At 46.7% G+C, this 22975-nt stretch overlaps 2 protein-coding genes across 2 annotated transcripts in view; both read right to left on the bottom strand.

Annotated features, from left to right (window-relative positions):
- LOC138717113 (baculoviral IAP repeat-containing protein 5-like) overlaps positions 1 to 22975 on the bottom strand; it is a 197804-nt gene that overhangs the window by 132019 nt on the left and 42810 nt on the right. The gene's annotated exons all lie outside the window — the stretch shown is intronic.
- Positions 565 to 22392, bottom strand: SEC23B (SEC23 homolog B, COPII coat complex component). The gene is made up of 20 exons (XM_069850347.1): positions 22266 to 22392; positions 19368 to 19603; positions 18125 to 18182; positions 17427 to 17513; positions 16984 to 17220; positions 16194 to 16279; positions 15150 to 15294; positions 13638 to 13796; positions 12748 to 12863; positions 11441 to 11564; positions 10856 to 10936; positions 10435 to 10524; positions 9622 to 9728; positions 9293 to 9446; positions 7062 to 7139; positions 6644 to 6805; positions 5781 to 5867; positions 3788 to 3943; positions 2926 to 2991; positions 565 to 1017 (listed from the first exon to the last, which is right to left on the bottom strand). Exons 2-20 carry the CDS (start codon positions 19586 to 19588, stop codon positions 928 to 930), a joined length of 2304 nt encoding a protein of 767 aa, XP_069706448.1. The 5' UTR covers positions 19589 to 19603; positions 22266 to 22392; the 3' UTR covers positions 565 to 927.

Below are 22975 nucleotides of genomic sequence, written 5' to 3'. Positions count from 1 at the left end.
AGGAAGCCCTATGAGGAGCGGCTGAAGTCACTTGGTCTGTTCACCCTAGGGGAGACCTCAGCACATGCTACAGCTTCCTCACCAGGGGAGGAGGAGGAGCAGGCACTGATCTCTTCTCTCGGGTGACCACTGATAGGACCTGAGGAATTGGCAGGAAGACACGCTAAGGGAGGGTGAGGTTGCATATTTGGAAAAGTTTCTTGACCCAGAGGGTGGTGGAGCACTGGAACAGGCTGCCCAGGGAAGCAGTCACAGCACCAATCCTGACTCTTCCAGAAGCGTTTGGACAAGGCCCTCAGGCACATGGTGTGAATGTTGGCGTGTCCTGTGCAGGGAGAGGAGTTGGCCTCAATGATGCTTGTGGGTCCCTTCCACCTCAGATCATTATAGGGCCTTTGATACCCTTGACATCAGTGATACCAGGAAAGCCTTGGGATGATGTCAGGTCACAGCAAGTGGATTTGTTTCCAGCAACTTGTACGTACCCTGCTGTTAGGCTTTTGAAGCAGGAAGGCAGGGGAGCAAATTCATCACATGTACAGCTGAGCTGGGGACAGCACATAACAGTAACGCTCTTATCCAGCTTTATTTTTCATTAATACAGACCCCAGTTGCTAAAAGGACACCTATTTAAGAACACACAATGCTAAAAATTAAGCTAAAGACTGTTAAAATCGACCCTGGCTAAAACATCCCTCAGCAATAACCGCAATGTATGAAAAATGGAGAGCAAAGAACATAGACAAAAAGGGATACAAATAAATTAATATCTAGAAGGGCCAAGTAAAAAACTCTCCCTGAATATTTATTTCATTTAATATTTTAAAAATGTAGTCTAAAAGAGAAAGAAGGAAATGTAAATAAATGGCTCTGCCATCAACATGATCCATGTAGGTCTTCTATCCTTGATCCCTGGTTTGATCACAGTCACGATGCACTTGAGACTGCCAGCTTTTTTAGATGGTCCATGAATACCTGGAGACTGACATCATCTGTTAGGATCGGAGCTCCAGATTCCTGCACAGAAATAAGGAAACAATGAGCCTGAAATAGTGGTGTTAACACTGGGGACCAGCTGAAGGCAGACCAGATGTCAGCACTCTGAACTAACTGCCCACAGCATCAAACACTGACAGGATCTTGTAATGCAATCTCACCTACTGGAAAAAGAAACACTCTTCTTTCAAAGCACTACGAATTCTGTTGCCCAAAGCTCTGAACATTTAAGGTACAGAAGGGGGCTATCAAAGCCAAGTATTCTCAGATCAGTTCAATCTCTGTGTATCTATATGCTGGTGACTTTTTCCACAATCACAGAATGAACGGAATGGTTTGGGTTGGAAGGAACCTTAAAAACCATCCAGTTCAACCCCTCTGCCATGGGCAGAGACACCTCCCACTGCATCATGTTGATCAAAGCCTCATCCAACCTGGCCTTGAACACCTCCAGGGATGGGGCAGCCAGGACTTCTCTGGGTGACCTGTGCCACTGCCTCATCACCTTCACAGGAAAACATTTCTTCCTAAATTCTCATCTCAGTCTCCCCTCTTTCAGCTTAGAACCTTTCCCCCTCATCCTATCCTTTCCCTGCACTCTTTGATAAAGAGCCCCTCCCCAGCTTTCCTGTAGGCCTCCTTCCATACTGGAAGGCTGCTAGAACGTCTCCCCAGAGCCTTCTTTTCTCTAGGCTGAGCAACCCCAACTCTCTCAGCCTGTCCTCCTAAGGCAGGTGCTCCAGCCCTCAGATCATTTTTGCAGCCCTCCTACTAACTACACTGTAGTAAGAGTTTTAAATCATATTTGAAGGGAAGGGCGAAGATAAATTTCCACATCAGGTCATCTGAAATCTGTAAGAGCACATTCTACATCAAATAGATGTAAACAATAGATTGTTTAGCCTGGAGAAGAGGAGGCTGAGGGGTGACCTCATTGCTCTCTACAACTACCTGAAAGGACGTTGTAGAGAGGAGGGTGCTGGCCTCTTCTCCCAAGTGACAGGGGACAGGACAAGAGGGAATGGCCTCAAGCTCCGCCAGGGGAGGTTTAGGCTAGACGTTAGGAAAAAATTCTTTACAGAAAGGGTCATTGGGCACTGGAACAGGCTGCCCAGGGAGGTGGTTGAGTCACCTTCCCTGGAGGTGTTTAAGGCACGGGTGGACGAGGTGCTGAGGGATATGGTTTAGTGTTTGGTAGGAACGGTTGGACTCGGTGATCCGGTGGGTCTCTTCCAACCTGGTTATTCTGTGATTCTGTGAAATTTGCTGTTTCCATAGAAAATCCTGCAGCCCTGCTTGTGCCTTGCCTGTAGCCGGGATATAGAAAGGGAGATCAAAAGGGGAAAGGGCTCCTTGTGGAGACCACTCCTCTGCTGCCATTGAGTTGCTGCCGCACCGAGCTGTTATGGCAGCACCTCTATTAGGACAGCCATTCCTTGTGTCCATGGAGAAAAATCCCCTGGAGTTAACTAGATTGTGCTGAAAACTTTGGAGGGATTAATACGAGGCCAGGAGTTTAGTCATCCAGACTTGAAAAATCTGTTCTGATCACCTTGTCATGCAGTGCTCCCACCAGCACTGTTTTTTCTTCTCAACAACCATGGACTTGATAAGCTTGTTGAATAAAAACCTCACCAGTCTAAGCTTTAGAGACAAATCAGTTGTCTCTTAAAATTATGCAGTTATTGCAGTCTTGGATGGTAATTCCATAACTAAATCCTTGGGTACACAGAAGTAACATTGTTTCCTTGTGCTGCAGAGCACTAAAGTCTTCAAAACAGTCGCATATGTCTGCAAAAAGCTCTTTGGTAAGAAAGGGAGGACAAATCTAACCAGCTTCACCCATGTGGTGAAACAGGATGGCTGCGACGCAGACAAATACGTACATGTTATAGTATTCCCAAACATCAGCAGCTCTTCCCTGCTTACCTGTCCCCACGCATAGAGGTTATTGTGGGTCTGAGAAGGGTTCACTTTAGACAAGAGGAACCGGGCCTGTTAAGACAGAACACAAAAGAAGTAGTTGAGGAAAATGTCAGTCTTAAGACCTCCTGCTGCCTCAGATACGCGACTAGCACTGTTCCTCTGCTTTTGTAAGCAAGGTACTAATCAACTCGAACAGGTTTCAAGTCCAGAAATAGCCCTGCTCCTCAGACAACTCCTCTCCCAGGGGTTCAGAGTGTTCTGCTCCAGAAAGCAGCGCTCACCTAGCAGGGCAGCTCTGGTTCCGTGCAACATAGGGACATCACCAGTACCATCCCTCGCACATCCTGCTCAGTCAGTGGAGAACCAGTGTAACACAGTCACATCAGAAATTAGCACCAAAGCTTTGTTTTGGAGCACCAATTCTGGCCTCTTTGGTGTCAAAAACAAGCCAGGCACAAGCACTGAACAACTGCACTTCCAGAAAGGGCAAAAATAGGAATTTATATCCTCATTCAGCATCCAAGATTAAAGGAACAGACAAGTCATCATTCAGCATAACAATCCTAGCAAGCTAAATACACTCCCTGTCTTCGGTAAGTTTAGATACAAGGCCAAATAATTTCTTTCTCACCTCTTTGGGGAATAAAAAGATAATTAAATGCCTTTTTGGGGTTTTTTTTTTTCCCCTCCTCAGAGTTCAAAAGCATATCCAGCAAGTGACTGGCTTATTAGAAGACATTGTAGGAGCTCTGTGCTGTGAAGAGCTAAATTACCACTGTATTTAACTCAAAGAACTTTTAGTAAAGCAGAAAGACAGCTGTTTGCTCAGTTCAACAACAGAGAGTTCCTCAATAAAACTCCTTACCTGACTGCCCCCATGCTCCGTGTGGATGTAACGTGGCATTGGAAATCTAGTCTGCAAGATCTCCTGGGCGTCATCCAGCGGGGCTTGCAGGAGGTGCTTGAAGTTTTCATATTCAGGCATGTCCTGGTAGCCAGCCTTCTGCCACTGTGCGATCGTCTATGGACAGGACAGGGAGGAAGTGAAAGGACAGCGGAGACGGCTGCAACCTCTCCTTTTTAACCTGCGTGTCTTAAGGCAGCAGAACGTTACATGCACTGCTGCTCACAGAGCACAGGGCAGCTGCATGCTGTCACACTCTGGCAATAACAGTTTAGTTCCTATCCTTGAGATTAAGAACAGGTGATTCACACAAAAGCTGGTGGCAGTTTGTGCAGTGGAAGAGCACTTGGTTGAAAGTGATCTTCACGCTGTTATGTTTCAGCCTGCGCCAACACAGAAACACAAAGCACTCGTTTGAACCACTTTCAGTTTGAACCAGACTTGATCTTAGATTAAGCAGCCTCACGGTATTCCTAAGGTACCCAACCACTTGTACCTAAGCAGTTGTTCCATACTTGTGCAGGATACACAAGTAGCTCTTCCTTTGGCTACTTTTTACCCTGTTGCTCAGTGCCTTGCTCTGCCACAGCAGGCAAAAACAATTTAAGGGAACCTTGAAGATTTACTGTCATTGTTGACTCAAGTGTTCAACTCTTCTTCATGTCATAGAATCATGGAATGGTTTGGATTGGAAGGGACCTTAAAGACCATACAGTTCCAACCCCCCTGCCATGGGCAGGGACACCTCCCACTGCATGAGGTTGCTCAAAGCCTCATCCAACCTGGCCCTGAACACCTCCAGGGATGGGGCATCCACCACTTGTCTGGTGGTGGATGGGCCAGTGCCTCAGCACTTCACTGGGCCAGTGCCTCAGCACCCTCACAGGAAAATGTTTCTTCCTAAGATCTAACCTAAATCTCCCCTCTTTCAGCTTTAAACCATTCCCCCTCATCCTATCCCTGTGCTCCCTGTCAATCTGATGGCACAAAGGGAAGAGATCCTATATGGAGTGAAGTCAGAGCTGCTAATGGAGCTGCCAAACTTCAAGCATTCTCATTAAATATCAGTGAAGTAGCTTAGTTCAAAAACAAAGGGAAGAGTTAAAATATCTCCCAAGAAGTTCCCAGTGATAAGAATGTTTGACCATAAACCAAGATGGGTTTGTTTTAGCTACTCCAACCTGATGCCATGTTTAGGTAAAAGAAACCGGACGAGGGCCACTCCACAAGCAAGACTATAAAAGGGGGGGAAAATGGCATCAAAGAACAGGGAGATTTCCAGAGAAAGAGGTGAAAATCCAGCTTCCTCTTCATCCCTTACACCATCAAAACTTCATGAGACATTTCTGTTACAAAGCTGCAGCAGCACACCACTCACTGACAAAGCCTGACAGGAATGAGATACAGACCTGAAGGTGCCGGAAAACCAAGGCTTTGCATATTGGTGTAAACCTGGATTTCAGAAAGGTTGAGCTCCTAAGCACTTACCTCAGTCCCAATGAAAGGAATATGGGAGAAGCTGTGGAAATCATCCAGGATTTAAAAGAAAAAGCTGGAAATCAATTTGTAACCAATTTCTTTAAGAGCAGCATTATTTCTGTGTCAAAACCTAGCAATCAAGCATGTCACATGTCTGAAAAATCAAAATGCAGTTCTGCCCTGCTTAGTTTCAAGTTTCTCTGCCCCTTCCTGGGTGTGATAAGGGACCATCTTCATTACCAAACCGACATTACAGTATTCCTCACTGCAGAATGTATCCTCAGTGACTCCAGTAGGTTGTTTTTGCTAAGTCAGACTCTGTGGTGACTGTATTACAACTGGCAGCACATAAACAATGTGATTGTACCAGTGTGGGCCTTGCCAGCAGCTCTTTTCATACTAACAGTGATGCTGTCTCCGTGCATGGCAGGACGGAGGGAGTGCAAACAGAGAAAGAGAATGTATTTCACCGTACCTCACCAAGATAGATCACTATCTGGAAGAAAGTATCCATCAGTAGGATTCTGTCAGGAAGAATACTGCTGCTGTCCAAAAGCACTGGCTGTGGAAAACAAGGCAGAAAGTCAAGTGCCACTAAGACCTCAGAACAGTATCAACCTTCTTGGTCAGCCAAACAGCTTGCTCAGCCCTGCCCATGGAGACACGAGTGCACCAAGAGCTGCTCCATCCATGTGGACACCTTGCAGAGCACAGCCAGCCTCCTCCTGCAGTACTACTGAATAAGGCAGCAGCTATCAGCTACTGCATGAAACAGGACAGAGACAGCAATTTCTATGGCTCTCCAAGTTTAATCTGGAATAGTCTTGAACCAAAGGATCTCAAGAATCATGAGGAGAGAACTCCGGCAAATGCTGCCAAGAGGATTTCAGAATGTTACTCTGGAAGCTCCTACACTTCCTGCCAGACCCACTCCTTTCCAGGGGAATCTGGGTCTGCCTGCTAAGTAATTGCACATGGTTTAACACTGCTGCATGAACAACTGAAAAAAAGCAGCAGGTGGGAGATGATGACCTGGAAGGGTTGAGTTTTACTGACTTAAACAGCAAGGAAACAGAAGTGCTACTAACAGCCACAATGTGGCTTTTGCAGGGAAAGCTGCTTTTTGGGGGGGAATGGAGGCTGTTTTGGGGTTTTTTTTTGATCAAAGCTGCAAGCTTACTGAAAACACAATTCATATTTTAGATTGCCCTACTTCATCTTTTAACAATTAAGTTGACTAAAATCTATATATAAGGGCCTTTTTGCTGAAATAGTGTTAGTCTGACTGAATACTCGTTATTTTGGATTGATCGAACTCTTCCTATTAAACAGACTCACCTCAGGAGGTCCATGGAAAGAATAAGCATAAAGGATGGGCTGGATCATAATGAGAGACTGAGTCAAATCTTGCCTAGCAAAGTGGTGACGGTAATAGGAAGATTCATCTGGACTGTTATTGAAGACTTGCAGGAACGGGGAGCGTCGCAAGTGGAACATGAACTGCACCGGAAAGATGAAGGAGAACAGACATCTCAGCAAGGTGGCAAAACTTCTGCACCCAAATCCAATCTTTCTGAATAGCAAACTCTGAAAAAAGTTTGTCCCTTACTAAACTCCTCAGAGTTCTTCCCTTATTACCAAATTAAAAACACTGATGTTCCTCCTGTCTTGAATCGATCAATGGTATGAGACATTTTATCATCACTCTCACTCACCCTTGCACACTTTCCCATGGCTGTGGAAGTGAAGTACTTACCTGGGGATACAAAGAAAATGATTCTGACAACCTGAAGGAGTTGGGATCATCTTTGTTGTATTGTCCAAACTTCTGACACTGTTGGAAGCAAAAAGAACACTTTGGTTGTCTCTCTCTTTTCCCTTCTTTGTTCTTTCTTATTTTAGAATTAACACTTTTTTAAGGGTGTTCTTTCGGTTGTTTTTAAATAGAGCAACCAAGGAGTAAAAGTGACAATACTAAGTATTCTAACATATACGTTTCTTTAAGTCAGTGGTTTCTGTATCTTGCTGGAACGAGAAGGATTATTCAACCTATTTTTATACATCAATTATATACAAATACATCAAAATCTATTTTTATACATCATAGAATGTCCTGAGTTGGTAGTGACCCACAATGGTCATCAAGCCCAACTCCTGTCCCTGCACAGGACAACCCCAACAATAGACAACCCTGTGTGCCTGCGGGCATTGGCCAAATGCTTCTGGAATATTGTCAGGCTTGGAGCCGTGACTGCTTCCCTAGGGAGCCTGTTCCAGTGCTCCATGACCCTCTAAGTGAAGAGCCTTTCCCAAATATCCAAACTAACCCACCTCTGGCACATATTCCTGCCATTCTTTAAGGTCTTAGATTTGAAATTATCTAAGAATGAAAGAGTGTTTCTAGTACTACCCAATTGTTTCCACTAAATCAGGGATACTACTTTACACTTTGCACACTGAAACACTGAAGCAATTCTGCTTCCTTCCAGAGCAGCAGCAGACCAGTATTTCACCACTGTTCAACTGCATCAGTGGTTTTAGCAATTTAACTATAAAAGACTCCACAACCATTTCAACACACAGCATGCCTGTGTATGTTTTGGTACTCAAGTCTTCATTTGATACTGGCCCTGTTTTTCCCATGTCTGATGTGCCGTATCTGTTAGTATCGACTCCACATGGGCGTTTGGACAAAGTGAGAATTGACTTAGGCAAATCAGGCTTGTGAAATTCAAAGCAAGACAGTGTGAAGTTGCAGAAGTGATTGCCACCTTCAACTTGGCATAAGTGATCCCACATCCCAATGCTGTGTCCAGTTTGGGGCTTCCCAGTGCAAGACAGATCACAGAATCACAGAATAACCAGGTTGGAAGAGACCCACCGGATCACCGAGTCCAACCGTTCCTACCAAACACTAAACCATATCCCTCAGCACCTCGTCCACCCGTGTCTTAAACACCTCCAGGGAAGGTGACTCAACCACCTCCCTGGGCAGCCTGTTCCAGTGCCCAATGACCCTTTCTGTAAAGAATTTTTTCCTAACGTCCAGCCTAAACCTCCCCTGGCGGAGCTTGAGGCCATTCCCTCTTGTCCTGTCCCCTGTCACTTGGGAGAAGAGGCCAGCATCCTCCTCTCCACAACGTCCTTTCAGGTAGTTGTAGAGAGCAATGAGGTCACTCCTCAGCCTCCTCTTCTCCAGGCTAAACAACCCCATCTCTCTCAGCCGCTCCTTATAAGGCCTGTTCTCCAGCCCTTTCACCAGCTTTGTTGCTCTTCTCTGGACTCTCTCCAGAGCCTCAACATCCTTCTTGTGGTGAGGGGCCCAGAACTGAACACAGTATTCGAGGAGTGGTCTCACCAGTGCTGAAGTGGTCTCACCAGTGCCGAAGTGGGTATACTAGCGAAAACTTGGCAAAGGCCACCAAGCTGGTCAGGGGCTGGAGCACCTCAGGCAGAGAGGCTGAAAAAGCAGGTTTTGTTCAGCCTGGTGAGGAGCAGGATCAGTGAGTCACATCACTGTCTACAGTTACGTGACAGGCAGCTGGAGAAATGGACATTTCAGTGGGGGTGGAGGAAGAAAACTAAATCACAGTCACTGTGATCAAATGTTGGAACAGGTTGTCAAGAGAAACATCATCTTCGGAGTTTTCAAAACCCAACAAGACCTGGAGCAACCTGCTCTAACTTCAAAGCGGGTGCTGCTCCAAGAAGGGGGTTTGAAACAGGGACCACCAGAGGTCTCTTTCCACCTTCCTTATTCTGTGTTTCACCATCACTTCTTTAATCTCAGGTTTAACCTTTCCAGTGTGATACTATGTTTACCTGCCCTGATCACAGTGGTTCTGAGCTGCCGCGTACTACAACTACGTGACCGTGATCAGAACACAAATGAAGCAAGTCAATCTGGGAAAAGAATAGCATTTTCATTCCGGAGCCTGTTTTTACTACAATCAGGAATACATCCAAACTGCAGTCTGCTTTCCTTACCAGTCTGATGAGCTGCCTGTCCAGCCATCGTAGAACATCTGGTCCCTCCTCAGATTCAGCTCTGTATACTCCCAGTCGTGCCATCAGCACAGCAGCCGCTTCCTGGTCAAACGCAGCTTCTATGTGCTGGAGCTGACTCTGTGCATCTGCCCAGCTACAGGGTTAGTAAAGGGTTAGTGCTGCATGCTTTCACCACCAGCAAACCCAAACCAGATCAACCCTCCCTTTGCTGAATACTCCGCTGCAAATGCATGCAACAAAAAGCTAGGAAAGTTCCAGCACTGACTATGGCTCAGGTTTCTGCCAAAGCACTGGCACGAGATACTTACTTTCTGGCTATGGTGGTGACACGGATGCGTTTCTGTGTGCTGGAGTGCTGATACTGAGTGACAAACTGCACAGCTCCTCTGCCTCCCTGAGGTATCGGCGCATTGTGCTGCAAAGGAAACAAGAAACAAGACAGGCCTTCAGAACAGGCTGGCTTTCCTATAGCACTGTCTACTACAGGGTACTGCAGGGCATCATTTGAGCAATCACAGAATAAGTACAGGCTAGAGATGAACCAGAGAAGAGAGAATCATCTGTTAGCATTGGTTTTTCAGCTGTTTTGCTATGGCAATGAACAGAAGAACAGCAGCACTAGGTCTGAGGAAAGGTCCTGAGTCCACCATCCTAATCCCAACTATACCAAGCCCTCACTGCAGAGAAGATAGACACACATGTGGAATAGAATTGCTTTGGGGTGGCTTCCCCAGCTGCCAGCTACCACATGCTCAGAAACCTCCATAGCCAAAAGCAGCTTCTGAACCACTGCAACTTGGAAGACCCACTCTCCAGAATTTGAACATATTTATACTTCCATTCTCCACAGCATCTACTGGCAAAAAGACAATTTCTCCCTTGTTAAATAAATACAATAGGAAGAAGACAAAGAAAGAACGCAGGTTCTGGACAGAACAAAATATCACGCAATTTACGATTAGGAAGAGAACCACTGAGACTATTTCTTTGGCACAAAACACTTGGTTGCTCCACAGCCATCAATTTGCAACACAAAGGACATCACTGAATTTTCCTATTTACAAACAAGCGCTTTGGTATATAAATAAGACAACAAAAAATAAAGAGAAGCCATGACTGACCTGATTTACCACTTCAAAGTAAATGGCCAGAGTTGTGCTGGGATCCAGACTACAAATTTTCCATTGAGATGTTCCTCCAATTCCAAGTTCCTGCATAGAATTAAAAAGAAAGCAGCATTTTTGTCTCCAGCAGGACATAAGCCAACCTGATGTTAAATTCTGGTCAGAGACACAAGTTAAAGCAGCCTTTCTGGATTCCTTATCCTTTGGGTGTGAATGAAGTTACTGAAGGACATGCACTTAAAAGAAAGCCTTACAGGGCAAGAATTTACTCTGGGGAAGACTATTTTTCTAGGGATGTTTCCAAATTTTTCTTCTCCTTGAAAACTCTTTACATCCTAGCAAAGCTGTAGGTCTAGAAATAAACTTTGCACTGTTTATTCACTTTTTTATTGAAGATTTTTCCATGTCAGAAACTTACATTTTCAGAGACACAAGGCCCTTTAGCATTCAGGGATATGCACGGTCCAATAGCTCCTGCAATTTTCAGCTCCCTGGAGGTCTAGAGCACAACACAAAACATTGTGAGGCTGTTTGTTTGTTTTTTAAAATCAAGTCAGTCAAACAGAATACACAGATTAAATCAGTCACTCAGCTTCGATCCAATGATGCACACATGTGGCTGTCAGGGAAAGCATTTTTGAGTGCTTCCCAGATCACCTACTGCTACAAATAGGAAGAGAATCTACATAGTCACATTAAAATAATGAAGATATGTTTATAATGACCACAACACAGCATGAAATGTTCCTTGCTGAACAAGAAGCGTCTGAGCTCAGATGCTTTTTTTAAGAACCAAAACCAACCAACCAACAAGAAAACAACACAAAACCAACCACAAATTGAATAAGCTTTCAAACAAAAAACGCTTCACTCCCTGCAGTGCGGTGCTTCTCCCAGAACAGGCACCACAGCTGACCGCAAACATGTAGAATTTTCTACACTCCAGAAACATAATCAACTTGTATTTCCCAGTTAATGTCATCCAAACAAACTGATTTCTCACCTTCACATCCAAACTTGCACCAAAAGCCATCCGAAACTCCCCATTGTACCCTTTGTTAAATACCCGCTGGAAGGTCTGCTTGAAGAGAGAAGTGTTGAAGGAGTCTCCCATCACCATGTGTCCTCTGGGAAAGAAAAAACAATACATAAGGCAACTGAAGCAACTGGGAACTGGAAGTAAACCCAAAGGATACATCCCTCCACTCTCATGCATGCAAACACTTGCAGAAACTGCTTTCAAGTATGCCTTTGCGTAGGTAGGATTCACATCAGGGAAAGCAGATACCTTCCCCAAAGCCAGACAAGTTAATGCTCCAGCTTTCCCAGCTTGCTTTCTCAATTATACTTCTTGCCATCTCTTTAGCTGCCTTAAAAATGCTTGTGGTTCCACCAGTTAGAAAAGAGCTTTGCTGAGCGTTCTTCCCCTGAGCAGGGCTGGACACACACTGGAAGCACCTATGCCACAGACAGGATGGCTGCACCACTGCAGCACGAGGACAGGTGCACAGATCTATGCTGTGCCTCCCTTGGGAAACCCAAGCCTGATTGGATGAAGCTTAGCAAAGCAACCAAAGGCTAAAAAAAGAAATATCTCTCTCCTCTGCTTACTTAGTATTTCCTGATTATTTATTATACAAATACCTTGCATTTGCTCAACCATCCTTTGATGCCCTGGACACAGCAGATTTTAAACAATCAAGAAGACACACGAGTCCCCAAAAGGGTCGGTTTAACACACAGTCTTACTCAGAGACCATTAAGGTTTTCAGCAATTCACACAATTACCCCTCAGAGATGTCACCCAAAGCTAAATCCTAGGAAGCCAAGAATCCCTGGAGAAAGTGCAAATGAGCGTTAAGCAGAGAAAATCTGGCCCATACAGGGAAAGCTTCTACTCAACATGCCTGACATTCTGGTCTTTGGATGATACTTCAGCCACGCACACATCACAAAGCACAGCACTTCGGTCCCATCATTTCTGGAAGGGACACTTGTTATGCCCCAAGGAGGCAGAGGGCATGTGCAAAAGCCATGTTGTACCATGCTTTAGAATACCTTTCTCAAAGCAGGACATGGAGTTTTCTACCAGCAGTGCTGGTTTGGGACTTCAGGAATGCAGACTGGGATTGAGGGGCGGGGGGGTTGCCATATAATTCCTGGCAAATTCAAACCACAATTCAGAATAGAATGACAAACATCTCATCCTTTGCCCTGACAGCAAACTTCACTGCTTTCCGAACCACTCTCCCCCTCAAAAAAAGTGAAAATGCAGGTGCAACTCTGTGTTCTCCTGCTACACAAACATACCCAGTGAGGTTTGCACAACACTTCATCTCCAGCAGTCCGGTCTGATCCAGGGCACAGGCATAGATGTCGATGCAGTGCCCGTTGGCTGCAGTGCGATTAGCCAGAGCCTCATAGTGCTGGGGAAAACACACACAGTATTTAGGATGCCACAATGGGCGATGCTTCTACTGCTCTCCAGCTGAAAACAACACGTGAAACTCAAGGTAAATTAAGCAATTATCAGTGCTGTAATAACTAAACTGCTGTTTGCTCTGACTGTTCAGTTGGAGTGCACTTCTCTCCTAGGCTATTTGCACTTGGATGAGCCTGAGGTGCACGTCACAAATATAGAGAGCACGAATTGCATGGGAACCCTGCCTGTGATAATTTAGATAACCCAAAGGTTCCCAGGTGACAGGAGAACAGATCTCATACTGCTTTCTCTAAGCTGACATGCACGTTTCACGTCTGACACTTTTACCATTCTAACTGTTGTTTCATACATCAAGAAGACAAAGTAGGCTTTCTCGAAGTGACCAATTCTTGGGAGACACATTTTCTTCTCCCCAGAAGAAGATACAATGATGTCAATGAACCAACTCAGCACACACCATCAGCCAAGAAACAACACTGAAATACTCTCTCTGAGAAGGCACAAGACTGTTTAGGAGAATTAAGGAGGAGGAAGGCTTTTTTACCCTTCCCTTAACCATTCTCACAATTTAATGCACACAAAAGCTCAGGCACTTTAAGGATAACAGTGCAAATATCTGGACATACTGATCCCACATGCAGAAAATGGAATGTGTCTGTTCCCTGGGGAAGGACACCAGGCAGCTGTCAGCATAGCAGTTTACATATGTTTGAGTTGCGTCCTTCTCCCTCATTTAGTGTCCTGACACGACACCTACTTTGGTGGCCTTCTTCATGAACCTTGCGTTGTCCTTCTCTATGTCATGCCATGAACGGATGGGTGTTTTCAGTTCATCTCCTACCACCATGCCCGGGCCTTGTGTTGGTGGCCCACCTGTAAACAGCATTATTCTGGCCCCAGTGTTTGGAAACGTGCCCTAAAATTAAAACAAATACTTATATCAGAGAGAAAGAAGGGGAAAAAAAAAGGCAAGGAGCAGGGGAAGTCATTGATTAATTACTAGTCACTGATTAAATGGCAATACTACTTTCTTTAGAGAAGCTTCTGCACGTGTTTCTGCAATGTCACTAGGGACCTGTCTCTGCAGAGGTCACCCTGACAAACAGTGATGCATTGCCTAACGATATAGCACTCTCAAGTTTAGATTCAAGCCATGTCAAGCTGCATCTTTTCATAACAGGAAGCAGACAGTTTCTGTTCTTCTTACATCTCATCAGCTCGTATGACATTCAACAAGGCCAAATGCCAAGTCCTGCATTTGGGTCACAACAACTCCATGCAGTGCTCCAGGCTTGAGGAAGAAGGGCTGGAAGGCTGCATGATGGAAAAAGACCTGGGAGTGCTGGTCGACAGCAGCTGAACATGAGCCAGCAGTGTGCCCAGGTGGCCAAGCAGGCCAACAGCATCCTAGCTTGAATCAGAAATGGTGTGGTCAGCAGGAGTAGTGAAGGGATCATCTCCTTGTGCTTAGAGCTGGTGAGGCTGCACCTCGAATTCTGTGTTCGTGTTTGGGCCCCTCGCTACAAGAACATCGAGGGGCTGAAGTGTGTCCAGAGGCAGGGAATGGAGCTGGAACACAGGAGTTATGGGAGTGGCTGAGGCACTTTGAACTGTTTAGTCTGGAGAAAAGGAGGCAGAAGGGAGACCTCATTGCTGTCTACAACTACGTGAAAGGAAGTTGTAGTGAGGTGGGTACTGGTCTCTTTTCCCAAGTGACAGGGGACAGGATAAGATGAAACAGCCTCAAGCTGTGCCAGGGGAGGTTCAGACTAGATAGTGGGAAATTTTCCTTACTGAGAGTGGTGAAGCATTGGAACAGGCTGCTCAGGGAAGGGGTGGAGTCTCCATCCCTGGAGATGTTCAGAAAGTGTGTAGATGTGGCACATTGGGACATGGTTTAGCAGGTGCAGTGGTGTTGGGCTGAAGGTTGGGCTGGATGATCTTAAGAGGCCTTTTCCAACCTCAATGATCCTATGATTTTGCATGACCCTTAGATAAACTCAGTGCACACTATTACCTCCACGTGGCAATACACAGAAGAATCAAGAGACCTTTAAACATTTGCATGTTTTACTTCTTAGATGTAAATTCCCAGCCCAGTCTACACCAACTGCTGCTAATTCATGTTGAACATCAGCAGAGACAAACTGCGTCTCTCCAGCATAACCAGGCCACAGACTAAGCTGGATGGACACCCACACACCTCTCGGCCAAGACTGCCAGGTGCTTTCTTTGATTAGCTCATCTCAAACAACAATGCTAAGAATACCTCTAATAAGCCAACAGCAATCGAAAGAGCTACTCCAGTGGAACGTAAAGGCCTCTTTCCCTGGGTCACTGGCCATGGGTCCCTTTGCAGTTCTCCGAGCAGATCTGTTAAATTCATGTCAATCTTATGCACTGGCTGCAGAAACCTGCAAAAATTTCAATGAAATGTTTTCCTGCTTAGAAGTCCTTTTGCTTTAGGGAAGAAAGAAAATACCTTTTTGTTCCTGGCACATACAAATTGCACTGAGATAATTATCAGAAGCAAAAAGTCAAATGGAATCTTCCCTTCTCATATCCAAACTTCCCAAGATAACAGGCCTGTGTGAAATAAAAGGTTTGACCAAAGCAAGGCATCAGGAACTGACTAGAAGACAAAGTCACAGAAGGATAGGACATAACTTCATATAACTTAAACGGTGATTTAGTCTACCAAAACACACAAATGCAGCTGCTGAGAAAAATGTATTCAACAGAGGCAAACATGGCTTTACTGCTCCAGGTCACTGCTTGCCTGTTGATCCTGTTTTGGAGGTGCTGGGTCAGGCATAGGAGGTGATGTATAGGATTTCAGGTTGGATGGGGCTTTAAGCAACCTGATCCAGTGGAAGTTGTCCCTGCACGTGGCAGGGCTGTTTGGAACTGGATGGGCTTTAAGGTCTCCTCTGACACAAACAATTTTAGGATTCTATGATCACTACTCACAGAGCAGGCCCCCATCAGCTGGACGAAGACAGGGCCTGGCTCCAAACAATTCCTGAGCAACAGGCTTTCCACACACAGCTACTCTATGTTTTTCAAGCGGAAATCCAGCCTGAATGGCAATCATGCTCTGGCAACTGCAAAACCAAGATATTTCAGAAGTCTAATGCACTGCCCACAGCTCGAATAAATCACATCAACGAGCATCACTCAATGTGGAGAAACAGTTGTAACAATACCACTTAAATCTCACAAAGACTCCTCTTGGGAAACCCCAATTTAGAAATGTGACCCCAATGGGGCATAAAACATCTGCCCTGCTCTTCTAAAAGCTGCTGCAGCTTACCTGCTCGAAATAACAGGTTGCTCTGGAGTTTGAAGAGGTCTTCCAGGTTGAATGGGGACAGCAGGCCTTGAAAGTCCAAGCATATCCTAAAGAATGGTAAAAAGTAGGCAGAGGAGATTTCCTATTCAAATAATAAATGTTTTGTTTCTTGTCAAGTGATATACCCCAAGGCCCACAACACCGTCGCATCAAATACATTAAAATCTGAAAGATTAATCTTTGAACTCCCATTAGGAACAGATCAATGGGTCCACTATGGAAGACACCCAAACTCTTGTACAAGATTCTATGGAATTTACAAAGGCAAAAAGACAGGATAGATATTGGGGCCTACAGTAAAGCTGGGAGGGGCTTTTTATCAGGGAGTGCAGGAACAGGATTGAGGGTGAACGGTTTTAAGCTGAAAGAGGGGAAACATAGATGAGATGTTTAGAAGAAATGTTTTTCTGTGAGGGTGGTGAGGCGCTGGCACAGGTTGCCCACAGAAGCTGTGGATTCCCCATCCCTGCAGGTGTTCAAGGCCAAGCTGGATGGAGCTTTGAGCAACCTGATCCAGTGGGAGGTGCCCCTTCTCATGGCAGGAGGGGTTGGAACTGGATGGTCTTTAACTTCCCTTCCAACCCAAACCATTCTATGATGCTACGATTCTATGATACAGGGAAGGAAACAGGCTAACACCTAGAAGCGCTAAACCTTCCTTCCTCCTCAAGAGCTGAGAGCTTGAAAGCCTACCAATAGTGCCAATGGAGCTAATGGGGACAAGCCACTGCCATGAGACAGCAGGACATACCTGTATCTGCTTAGCTGTCAGGTCCTTTGTGCCCCTGAACACATAACTCTTGGAAATCCCTTCACAGCTCAGCTCGTGAACCTGGACCATTCTGCCAAAAGTGATGAGCCCCACGAGAGCATCAGCAGGCAGCAGACTTAAGGACATCTGGAGGGACTCCTTCAATGCCTGCAAGTCCTCCTCTTCCAAGCACGCGTCGACAACATAAAGGAAGATCAATGGCGTCTGTGGACCTCGCTGATGTGGGAAGAAATGGATTTACTCGGTTTGTGCATATGGCAAGAGACACTTTATAATGCCTACTGTCAAGTAATAAAATGAGCCCTATCTGAAGCACCTCGTAGAAATGTTATTTACATTATCTTCAGTAAACCTAACACATACATAAGTTGTTGCAAATAAGACAATTTGGGGGGCTTCAAACTTGCCCATGATTCCTTTACCTGCACTATATATTCAATTGTTGAAAATTGTGGCATAAGCTCTGCTGGCTGATTGACTTCAGATATGCCTGCATATGCCGGAGGGAACTGAAAAAGAGAACAAGAAATCAGGACAAGGAACTTGCGGTACAGAAATATAGGGCCACACTCTGCAGTGCGGAGGCTTCCTTGCCTCCTGATGTGGTTATTCAATCCTATTTACTGCCACTGCACCAAAGTGATAAATTCATGACAAGAGACCCACCCTGTTGTTTCCCCAAGCACAGACAAGTGGCCAGCAGGATGGGAGACTGCTCAATGCAGTGCAAATAAAAGGTAGGACTTAAGCAGCTCTTCATTAGCTGAAAGTCATTCTGCCACATGAGATTTTTTACAGCAAAAGTCTACTCAAATCTAATTGATATCATACTCAGCAAGAACAGTAAAGATCAACTGAAAAAAACACAGTGGAAACATGGGACAAAATAACCATTTTATCATCTTCCTGTGCCCCACATTCTGGTAAAATCACTGGCAAACCTGAACTCAAAACAGATGTCAGGTAAAATAGATACATTAATAAGTACCCTGGCCTGGGCTCAGCAAGAGAAAAAGGCCTATCTAGAAAAGTGGAATTCATGCTTAAATTGTTTGCCAGGGAGGCCATCAAAAAAGCGTGCACTGAAAAGATGGAAGCTCTGATGCTTTTTCCAGCTTACCTGATTTCTCTGAAAACAGAAGTTACAAGCCCACAGTTTGGCCCGAAAGTCAACTTGGCTGCAAAGGAAAGAAGAGGTGTCAGTATAACCACAGGAACAACCTTACACGACAGCTTCACAATTATGTGTGCTGGTTCTTCTGAGGAAGAAACACAGCATCAGGCACTCCAATGAGAACATTAGGAGTTTTAAGGACTCGGATTCTTATTCTATTACCAGGAAGTCCACTAGCTCACCCAGCCCTGCTACTTCCAGCCTAACAGACCACTGACGCTCTCCAGAGCTTAGCTTTTGGCAGACAAAGACTTTAGTTTAAGAATTCTTTCACTGCACTTGGGCTTATCTCAGTCATCTTTTGTTTGCACAGTTGTAGCACACAAGTGCTCCAGTAAGAGAGCAGGAACCATCCACCCAGATCCTGTGCAAACATCAAGCAAACAGACTATTCCCTGCCCCAAGGCTTTTAGTCTTAAGTTTCATTATTCACCACAAAATTCTCTGGGATGGTAAGAGGACTAGACATTTCATAGAACTATAGAATGGTTTGGGCTGGAAGGGACCATAAAGCCCACCCAGTTTGAACATTTCTTCCTAATATCTCATCTAAATCTCCCTTCTTTCCCCCTCATCCTATCCCTGCGCTCCTTGATAAAGAGCCCCTCCCCACCTTTTCTGCAGCCCCCTTTAAGTACTGGAAGGCTGCTAGAAGGTCTCCTCGGAGCATTCTCTTCTCCAGGCTGAACAAACACCATTCTCTCAGCCTGTCCTCAGATGGAAGATGCTCCAGCCTCATCTTCACGGACTCCTCTGGACTCACTGTAACATATCCATGTCCTTCCTGTGCTGAGGACTCCAGACCTGAATGCAGGGCTCCAGGCGAGGTCTCACAAGAGCAGAGTAGAGGGGCAGAATCCCCTCCCTCGACCTGCTGGTCACACTGCTTTGAATGCACCCCAGGATACAGTTGGGTTCCATGCCATCCTGCCTTAATAGCCTCCCCAAAGGCAATCCTCTCTCCTCTGCCTTTGGCACCTCTAGTAAAGATCTGAACATATCCACACATGCCGGGATATTTGAGTTACCTCATTAGGCATGCACAGATTTTAATAAATCCACTATATCAAAATGTAAGAGGCTGACAGGCACCAGGCAGAGAAAAGGAGGTATAAGCAAGCAGTGAAGTTCAGTTAAGAACTAGGTGGTATGCAGCCTCTCCTAACATCCCCAGCCAAGAAATTCATACCAGAGTGGGTTGAGCACTGCTTTGCAGGTGGGTCTGCTACAAAGCACTGGCTCATACTGCACAGGTGGCAGGTCCAGACGCTCCTTCAGTGGTGTCAGAAGACAGGCCAGGGGGACAACCATCCTTGTGGCCTCCAGCCTGCTGGAAGGCCACACATTCCAACTGAAGCGCACTCCATCACGCTCCTCATTTTGCTGGATGAACTCCAGGTATGTTGCCATGGGACTGCAGAAGCTCTGAAAGGACATAAGCAACACACATTTGGGCAGCAGTCGCCTGCTTGGACAACGGTCCTGCAAAGGAAGTCAGCGGATTAAACACTAGGGGCACAAGACACTGCAGGACAAAGCCAACACATTATAACTAGTTAATCCCATTATCAAATGAACCACGTGAGCACATTAATCTCTTCTCTCCAATACTCTCATCAACTTCCCAGACAATTAAAACCCTACTAAATCCAATGAAGAAACAAGGAAATCTGACACTCAGAACCAGAATACAAGGTTTTATGTTGTGATCAACATGTAACATCCCATTACCCACTTAGCCCCAGGTTGGCCTCACAGAATCATAGAATGGGTTTGGTTAAAAAGACCTTTAAGACCATCTAGTCCAACCATCATTCCAGCACTGCCAAGTGCGCCACTAGGCTATGTCCACAAGTACGACATCTACTTGTCTTTTAAACACCTCAAGGGATGGTGACTCCACTACCTCCCTGGGCAGCCTGTTCCAGTGCTTGACAACCCTTTCAGTAAAGAAGTTCTTCTTAATATCCAACCTAAACCTCCCCTGGTGCAACCTGAGGCCATTTCCTCCTATCACCTGTTACCTGGGAGAAGAGACCAGCATTCACCTCATTACAACATCCAGTTGCAGAGAGCAATGAGGTATCCTCTCAGCCTCCTTTTCTCCAGACTAAGCAATCCCAGTTCCCTCAGCTGCTCCTCAAAATGCTTGTGCTCCAAACCCTTCACCAGCAAGGCAGTCAGTAAAGGAAAACAGGTCAGATTTGCAACACATCCTGAAGCCTTCAGCTAAAACACTGTGGGGAGAAAAGGCATCCGAGGCTGAAACAAAAATACTCATAACAAACATCACCTGGTTGCCAGCCTGGCCCAGTTACACATGGAAAGAAGCACACAACAGATGATCAAATAGGCCTTTGGTGATTTTATGCACCCTCTGTGCACAGCACTGTGTCCCACTCCCAGTAAGGGAAGAACTGAGTTCAGCAGACTGCAGGAAAGATCTCTCCTGTTCAAGAAGGGATAATCCCCATACATCAGAGAAGTCACTTTCTGTATCACCTGGACAAACTCTTCAGAGTAAGGCAGGAACATCATTATCTTTGACGTCTCCCAGAATGGGAAGGAAAAGCCTACTGAAAAACTCACTCCTGGGATCCAGCCCACAAACACCACACAGCATCGGCAGCAACTCAGATTGCCACAAGCAGCAGTACCATGACCAAAGAACCCCATAGAGGTTCACCTGGAGCAGATGATGCAGTATTACTTAATTCCTGGTTCTCACTGAAAGCAGAAGATTCAGGAGGAACACAAGCATGAGAAATTAGAATCAACACCTCCTCCAAAGGAGAAGTTTTGATGCAACATTTCCCTACAAACCTCCAAACTCCTTGCTGTTTCCTTTGTCCTTGGTATTAAGGATGTAAATCAAGCTAGCGTTCATTAACACATCCATACCATAAATGGGCCTGTCAAGGTAAACATGGGAGCTGAGTTTCCCTGTGAGACACCCTGCACATCAGAATAGAAAGATAAACACCTGACGTTCCAGGTACACAGCACAACCACAGTGCAAATTCACTCCATGTTCCTCTAGGTGCAGCCCGGCAGCACTGCCCTGCTCCAGGCTAAGCCCTGATTGTCTGGCTGGGTTTGGCATGGGCTGTGGTCCTGCTTTGGGGTCAGGACAGCAAGAGGCGAGGTGCTCCCACCCCAAAGAGTGCTCTGTAGGGCCAGGTGAGGGCTGGGAGCCTGCCCAGACTACCAGTCCCTCCACCAGCGTGGGGCCCTCCAGACCGACCCACAGTGACCTTCAAAGCCCTATCTGGCAGTGGGGAGGTCACAGAACCCCTGTCCAGGAGAGGAAGGACCCTTCCAAAGCTTCAGTAGATGCCAGTCTCCTTACGGGATCTGATAGACAGCACACCACCCGATCACTCCCAGAAAAGCCACAGGAGAAACTGGTACTTCCTCACAACACAACAGGGAACACCACAGACCCCCAGCCCTTCACCAGGAAAGGAACAGAGGATCCCATGGATTCCTAGCAAAGCCAGAGGAATCCCCTCTGACCCTATGTGCTGCTGGTCCCCAGCACTGCCACAGGGCAAAGCCCTCACCCCCTGCCCTGCTATGGGTGGCACTGCAGACCCTGCAGGGGACAGGGGTGAACCAAGCCTGCCCCAAGGGACAACGCTGGGCCTCTACACTGCTGAGGATCCCCCTGCTGAGGGGACACCACTGACCCTCCCCAGTGCCCCCATAGGGGACACCACTGACCCCCTCAACATCCCCTTCTAGGGACCCCTTCATCCTCTCCCCGGAGCCCAGGGACACCTCATCTCCGCACAGGGACCGCAGGGACCCCACAGACGCCCTCATCTCCTCACAGGGGACCTCACTGACCCCTCATCCCCCTCAGGGGACTCCACGGACTCCTCATCCCCCCTCACAGGGGACCCCATGAACCCTTCATCCCCTGTCACAGGGGACTCCTCTGACCCCTCATCTCCTCCCCGGGCCCCACCGACCCCTCATCCCTTCACAAGGTGCCCTCTGACCTCTCACCCCCCCTCACGGAACCCCACAGACCCCCCGTCACTCGGGACCCCGCGGACACCTCCCCACCCCCCACAGCCCCCACCTGCACACGCCGCTCCCCTCCGCTCCGTCGCTCCTTCCCAGCAGCCCCCGCGCGACCGGCAAGGCCAGCTCAGCGGTACCGCCTGCCCTCAGCCAAGATGGCGGCACCGGCACGCTCCGCCCTCTGCGTGCATCTCGGCTAAGGGCACCCTACGCGTCTCTCTGAGGACGGAAACGCGGAGAACCCGTAACAAACACGGCGAGGCGGCGGCGGCGGCGTCAGCGACGCCATCTTAACTCAGGGTGCAGGGGCAGTGGTGGTGCGGCTGCAGAGAGCTGGGGGTGTCGCCTTCCTGCGCTAGCACAGAGCGAGGAGAGCGGCTGGATCCACTAATAATACGCACACTTTATAAAAAACAAAGTGGAAGTCCCGAGTGGCCTCATCTTTTATAGGATCATGGACTCGTTTGCTCGGAAAAGACCTTTGAGATCATTAAGCCCAGCCGTACCTGTCCACAACTAAACCATATTCCTGAGCACTTCATCTGTCTGTCTTTTAAATCCCTCCAGGAGTGGGGACTCAACCACTTCCCTGGGCAGCCTGGTCCAGAGCCCGATAACCCTTTCAGTGAACAAATTTGTCCTAATACCCAAACTAAACCTCCCCTGGCACAACTTGAGACCATTCTTCTCCCAAGTGACAGGGGACAGGACAGAATCACAGAATCACAGAATAACCAGGTTGGAAGAGACCCACCGGATCATCGAGTC

Source organism: Phaenicophaeus curvirostris, chromosome 2 (genome assembly GCF_032191515.1).
Source record: "Phaenicophaeus curvirostris isolate KB17595 chromosome 2, BPBGC_Pcur_1.0, whole genome shotgun sequence".
In the NCBI taxonomy this organism is placed as follows: domain Eukaryota; kingdom Metazoa; phylum Chordata; class Aves; order Cuculiformes; family Cuculidae; genus Phaenicophaeus; species Phaenicophaeus curvirostris.
The sequence above is the reverse complement of the archived record's forward strand: the minus strand, read 5'-3'. Positions and strand labels throughout refer to the sequence as shown.